The 6842-nt window shown below is 44.9% G+C and overlaps 1 protein-coding gene across 2 annotated transcripts; it reads right to left on the reverse strand.

Annotated features, from left to right (window-relative positions):
- Nucleotides 1-3680: 3680 nt before the first annotated feature.
- On the reverse strand, nucleotides 3681-6421 carry LOC135825829 (uncharacterized). Of its 2 annotated transcripts, XM_065338457.1 has the most exons (4): nucleotides 5951-6421; nucleotides 5108-5755; nucleotides 4805-5029; nucleotides 3681-4656 (listed from the first exon to the last, which is right to left on the reverse strand). In XM_065338457.1, exons 1-4 carry the CDS (start codon nucleotides 6023-6025, stop codon nucleotides 3868-3870), a joined length of 1737 nt encoding a protein of 578 aa, XP_065194529.1. In that variant the 5' UTR covers nucleotides 6026-6421; the 3' UTR covers nucleotides 3681-3867. The 2 variants fall into 2 exon arrangements, with proteins under 2 accessions (XP_065194529.1, XP_065194530.1); XM_065338458.1 differs by lacking the exon at nucleotides 4805-5029.
- Nucleotides 6422-6842: the final 421 nt, after the last annotated feature.

Here is a 6842-nt window from a genome sequence, read left to right on the forward strand (position 1 = left end):
AAAGGCCGCAGGGCACGAGGAATAAAGAAACAAGGAAGGGCCTTGTTCAAAAAACTAGGACATCGTGCCCTCGACGAAGCTTCATCGTTCCTGTCTGCACCTCGTAGATCCCTAACCCGTCCTGAAACTCCATTTGCTCAAAAAATTCGACAGAACATTAACAGTGCAGGACCGTCTTCTATGAGTTCCGCTCACATCGGTCCATCCTACAACATCTGATCATGGACTTTATCTCGCTCCTTGGACAGGAAATCGGGAGGAAGAAAAAGACTAGTCCCGTAAGGAACGACGATGTTCCGACCACGGCCACTGCTCGACACGGGCTGCACATTCCTGGTCTTCAGTTCGAGTCTAAGGATTGGTTCACGGAAATCATTCCTGCTCTGAAATCCTGGGGTCAAAACGTATTGTTTCTGGGACAGAGCAACATGGGTAAATCCTACTTTCTCATCAAGCTCCTGAAACGTGTGCAACCTGAGCGTATAGTTGTCATCTCCAACACGCCGGCCGATCAGTATCGTCTCCCAAGCCTCAAATCCTTCAAGCATTACAGCACCATGCCCGAGTGTATCGAAGACATGGATCTCCAACCTAACACCTATGTGATCATTGATGACATCAGAGTGATGGGTTTGAAGCACGGCAGCCAAAGAGAGTGTCTCTACAAGTTCTTCACCATGTACAGTCATCACCATAAGTTGAACGTGTTCTTTCTCTCTCAGAGCTTTGATAACATTAAGGACATGAAGATCAATGCAAACTTTATGTATCTATTTCGCTTCACTGATAAAAGCAATATCAAGCGTTATCTCAATACTCTGTTTGGTGGTGTGTGCACGAAGTCATCCATTATCTTTAGATTGTATGAGAAGTTATTGGCGGTGTGTCGCAGACCTATCCTAACCATTGATTGCTCTTCTAATCAGTACTACACGTATTGCGAAGACACTGCATTAAAGGTGACTTTTGAATAAAAACCTCGTTGATGTGCGTGTTTAGCCGAAAAGTTAGCCGAAAAGTTAGCCGAAAAGTTAGCCGAAAAGTTAGCCGAAAAGTTAGCCGAAAAGTTAGCCGAAAAGTTAGCCGAAAAGTTAGCCGAAAAGTTAGCCGAAAAGTTAGCCGAAACATTGAAAAAAAATTCCAATCATGAATAAGAATGGAGCATCTTACGGTGAAATTCTCAAATGGGCTACCGAGCAGTATACAGAGGGTGGGGTCCAGAAAGGGATCCTTCTCGATACCCAAGCGTAAAAGGTTGCAAACCTTGCAGTTTATGTCGAAACATCCTCAACACATCCTCAAGAAGAGAGTAAATTCGTGGGAAGTTCTCGGTATACCACCACTCATGCGGCAAAAAGGAGGTAATAACTACAATACCTACTTGAAAAGCGTCAAGAAAGTTCTTTCCCAAGTGCCAGATCACAGTTTGAGCACCTCCACCCTGTTGGAACTGCAAGCTGATCCGCGAGTAAAGCGTCTATATGACGCCCACTTCAAAAACAATCCCGATCACATCAGTTACCAGTCTGTGAGAAATGTGATTGCATCCAACATACTCAACTATGATTCCACTACCGATCAAGTTCGCGATTCCGTTGCAGATGTCAGGAAGAAGAGAAAGGCACCTTTAACATCAGTGCCTTTCAATCTATTACAAGACCACGAATTTGACCGATGGATCCTACAAATCCTGGACAGTTTCCTCCGACATACAAATATACCGGCAACCTTTTTGAAGAGCAACTATTTCACAAGCCGATCACAACTGCTGCAACTCTACGATGAAGATCGACTGAGGTTCAGGAGTCGGGTGGAAGCGGCTGCGGATGCCCTGAAGACGCAGACGATGAACGACTACACTACTCTGGTCAACGAGACGAATCGCATCTACATGTCCAGGTACCCATTTGCAACCATAGCGGGTGCGGTGGGAATCCACAAACATGTCGATGGATTCCTTCGATCAGAACGAAAGATTCAGGAACTAACCACCCTTGTGATAGCTATACCAGGATCGCAGCTCAAGTTTCAAGATCTCAACGATATGACTTCTACGTATGGTAGAACAACTGAAGCAAAATTGATCCATCCCGAGCATTTCATGATCAGAGCACAAAAGGTGATGGTGGACGATGCATCATTCATTCAAGAGGTTCTGAAGGATAAAAGCAGGATCACTCGTATCATCAAGGATATCCTGAGTGGACGTTCAATGTGATCACGTGCGCGAAAATTTTCAGGCTATGATCAAGAATGGACTACCCTCTCAGCAGTGCCGACATCAAAGGAAGATTGAATGGTGTTGGAGGGTTCGTGGGGTGTACAAGTTACGACCTCTTACCACCCTTGAACAATGGAGACTTTTGTATCGTCAACACCGACAACGTTCTACCGGTGTACGATGCACCGGAAGGTGGACATCATTGGTTGACCGTGTGTCGCGAGCAAAACGTGATCCTGGTTTTTGACAGTTTCGGACGCAGTCTATACACTATGGAGCAAGATTACACTGAACCTGCACTGTGCGATTTCTTTAAAGAAGCCTATGCAGACTGTAAGATCATCACCAACACCCAAGCCGTTCAAGACAGAAGCACAGCAGTATGTGGATGGTATGCCATATTGATGGGAAAGCTATTTTCCAAATATGGTCTGGATGAAGCACTTCGAACTTTCCGAAGAGTCTTCGATGAGGATGAAAAGCTGGAAAACGATCAACTGGTTCTCAGTTTAGGTGTCTTGCGAGGTGGTGGAGCCTTGTGGGATACGAAAGTGCAAAAAGCACTTCATGATGGAAGACAGAAGAAGAAGTCGCAGTCCACACCATTCCACACGCAACTGGCTAACGAATTGCACAAACCCAGACGAGTGCATTTCAAAAGACGCAAGGTGAAGAGCAGGTCTGTGGATCACATCTGGAGTGCCGATCTAGTGGATATGCAACGGTTTGCCCGAAGCAACAAGAACTACAAATTCCTGCTGACCGTCATCGATCTGTACAGTCGCTATGCCTGGGCAGTACCCCTGAAAACCAAAACTGGCTCTGCTGTCAGGGATGCATTCGACATGATCCTGAAAACATCGAACAGGGTACCACAAAAACTATGGGTAGACGAAGGCAAGGAGTTCTACAATGCAACAATGAAGCAATGGGTCAAGGATCACAACATCATCATGTACAGCACCCACAACGAAGGAAAAGCCGTGGTGGTGGAACGCTTCAATAGAACACTGAAAGGCAGAATGTGGCGCCATTTCACGGAGAAAGCTACGACACAGTATCTTGACGTCCTTCCTCAGCTTATGGTCAAGTACAACAGCTCGAAACATCGCAGTATCGGCATGAGTCCCACGAAAGCTTCTCTTGATGGAAAACCAAAAGATGCAGACGTACACTCGAAGCAATCACCAGCAAAATTCAAAGTGGGTGATGATGTGCGTTTGGCTGTAGCTAAACGTCATTTCGAGAAAGGGTACACGCCCAACTGGACAGAGGAAGTGTTCGTGGTAAACGATGTCCTACCCACTGTACCCCACACCTATCGTGTTCAAGACCTGATGGGAGAAGTCATTCAAGGACAGTTCTATGGAGCTGAGCTACAACATGCCAGACACACAGGATTGAGATTCGATAAGGTGTTGAAATACAACAAGAACAGTCGGCTCGTCAAATGGAGGGGTTATCAAGACGAAAAATTCCATACCTGGTTAACAAAGAAGGATGTGAATGATCTCAAAAAGTATTAGCATTTCATATGTACAATGTAGCTCATGCTTTGGATTAACGTGAATATTATGAATCGCATAGTATTTACAATGTATTTCATGAGAAGATATGACATATGCTCTAGTATGTGTGGAAATCCCTCAGTGCTTTGGAATATCCTTGTGTCCGAATGCCAGGGTGTTGATACCATCCTCCAGAATGTAACGCTTACTGTCGAATCCACTGAGGGCAATCTTGCGTAGCTCCTCTCCGTGAATGCAATGTCGTCGACTTCGAAGAACATTCATTGTTCTCTTCAGCTGAGACTCCTCGACGAGACATGTTCGATAATCATCGACGGTTATGGTGTTTTTCAACACGCTTCTCTGCACACCTTTGGCACGCTTGCCATTGTCGTCGTTGTCTTCACAGCGGTATGCGTACATCTTGCTCCGCAAACCAATGAACTCCTTGATGGGTTTGCCACCTAGTTCGTCCTTGAACTTCCCTACCACCTTCTTGTTGACCGTGCTGTACAGGTGGTGGGATGGTGAATAGTTGGATGTGTCATAGGCTGTTATGTTGTTTGACATATCGGTGTACAGATCATCCGTTTGAATATGTACGATCAGACTATCAGTATCAGTGTAGAGCAAACGTACATTTTGTCCATAGCGGGGTAGGAGAACTTCATAGTAAAAGGAATACATCAAGTGCTTCGACAGATCGAGGATGGCTGTACCCACATAAATGGGTTTATTGAGAGTCACCTTTGTCCTGGCAAACTCGATTGCTATCAGATCGTTCTCAAAGGCTACACTGCGGATGTACGAAGGTTTGTTGATGCTTTTCTGGAGACGTGGTTTTTCATCCTGTTCACGAATGAGCTTGATGTTTACTCTGTTTCGAACGTTTTCCATGGTCTTGCCATATACAGCATTGTTCATCAACTACGATAAACAGGCATACAAAGAAAAGACAAGAAAAACAACAATAAGAAAACTGTTATCTTCAGGTCATTCACACTTCCAGTACATACTAGATCCCACACTATCGCTAAATACACACACACACACACACATGATGTGGAGTACCCACCTTATAGAAGTCTTTCTCGAAATCAGAAGTTGATAGCTTTCTCAGGTCAGTATTAGTGTCGATGTATGGCTTCATCCATGGGTGTTGTGTGAAGGAGAGCACACGATGCACATCTGTAATCTCCACACCCAAGGACACATACTGCTGCAAGTTTCTGTAGTGCAGAACATAGTGCTCTTTCGGTAGTAGATTTGGCACCAGTTTCTTCGCTTCCAAACCGCTCACCTACAAGAGTACAGTATAGATATACACAAACCTTAGAAGATTAATACAAGCATATCCACCAGATAGACCATGACTTACCATTAGTTTCTCTGCCATGTGGGTCTGATATGGAGAAAGCATATCTCGTGTCACCTTCATCTGCTCAGGAGCCAACGGATAATCATTCATCATGTCATGCACACCATCTGGAATCCTTAAATCGCACTCCACCATGTATCCCGTCGAAGAGTCCATTGGATGATCGAGTACCGTCTCCAGAAGATCATCCGTCACTGCTTCAAAGCAGAAGTCCGACACGGGCAAGGGTTGAGACATGGCCCATCCATATAGATTGTTCGCATCTAAATATTGGATGAAGCTTGACGGCTCGTCTGGATTGTATTCCGATAGATATCTGTTGTTGGCGGTGGCGTGTCTAGCGGACACCATGCTTATGCCACCTCTTTTGCCATGCTCAATGAAGTTGAACATGTCAATGTCGGAAATGAGATGAAGGGACACCTTCGTCATTTTCAGCAGCGAATCCCAGGCAAATCCCGGTAAGGTGAGGTAATTAGCGGGATCCAATCCATAGGTTGCGTGAGCAGTTCTTCTGAAGTTTTCGAAAACGTCAGCCAACAGCAGCACATCAGTCTCCAGGTAGAGGTCGTGATAGTCTCCTAGATCTTCACAGTCAAACGCAGTCCATACTGTTTGTGCATAGGCATAGTCTTCATCACTGATACCCTAGGGAATAGAAAATGTACACCAAAAAGAAAAACAAATCAACGAACTTATTTTAGTAGTTCGCCCACACAATCAATTATTTAGTATGAAGCTGCAGGAAGCGTTCAAACACATTTTGGCTTATTTTAGTACTTCGAAGTAAGATGGTGAAAAAAGAAAGAGAGAAAGATCTACTATATCTGTCACACTACTCACCGTGTTCGTTAGCGTTGAGTGGAATGCATCCTTGGGTGGTAGACGCGTTTCTTCGAATTGGTCGTACGACCCCATATATTCATACGGGTAGACACCCTTTCGTGTCAACAGTTTGCGTTCATCCTCGTCTGGAAATCGTGCGGATAGAAGGGCGAATGCATCTGGTGGTGTAGCCGAAACCAACCGGTCTAGGGAGGTGTTCAAGAATGCCAGGCTGTCGATGAACTGGAACTGTCTCCATCCGAATGTGACATATTTTTCACTGTTGATGGGAATCACGTTGATAGCACCGAGACGCTTGGTCTGAGAAGAAGAAAGAAAAAGAGGAGACACAGTTTTAAGGTGCAGCTGTAAAGATGAATATCAATCATATAAACGTGAATATGAGTACCAACATAGTAATGATCTTCCTTCTTAGAAAAACATCATGATCCACGCACACACACACGCACACACACACACACACACACACACACACACACACACACACACACACACACACACCACGCACACACACCACGCGTATGTAACGTACCCGTTCTTGTCCTTTCTTGTTCACATACGTAATCTCATCAATGGACGTTCTCCCAATGGCAGATATGATGTGATGAGAATCGTATCCCTTCAAGTTATGAAAGATCACAGGAATCTTAATCTTTAATGGCTCAATCCGCATGTTCAGGTTACAATGGTTGTGTGCTGCACCACGATAAGCACCGGTGATGTGACAGTGGTCACGTACACGATCGCTACCCAACGCTTCACCACAGATCCAACAGGAGACTACCGTTTCAAATTCACGTTGCTGACTTTCTGAAATGATCATTTGACCAGCATTACATGCTAGAAGCTCATCACGGATAGTCTCCTCCTCTTGCTCAAGTGACAGCAG

This window comes from Sycon ciliatum, chromosome 10 (genome assembly GCF_964019385.1).
Source record: "Sycon ciliatum chromosome 10, ocSycCili1.1, whole genome shotgun sequence".
NCBI classification, from domain to species: domain Eukaryota; kingdom Metazoa; phylum Porifera; class Calcarea; order Leucosolenida; family Sycettidae; genus Sycon; species Sycon ciliatum.

Bases quoted from the DNA above. Each gene is read 5' to 3' on its own strand.
- LOC135825829 (XM_065338457.1), bottom strand. From the start codon at position 6,025: ATGGGGTCGTACGACCAATTCGAAGAAACGCGTCTACCACCCAAGGAT. The intron at 5,756-5,950 runs GTGAGTAGTGTG...TCTATTCCCTAG, and splicing joins ACTCAACGCTAACGAACACG to GGTATCAGTGATGAAGACTA. The intron at 4,657-4,804 runs GTGGGTACTCCA...TGTTTATCGTAG, and splicing joins TCGAGAAAGACTTCTATAAG to TTGATGAACAATGCTGTATA.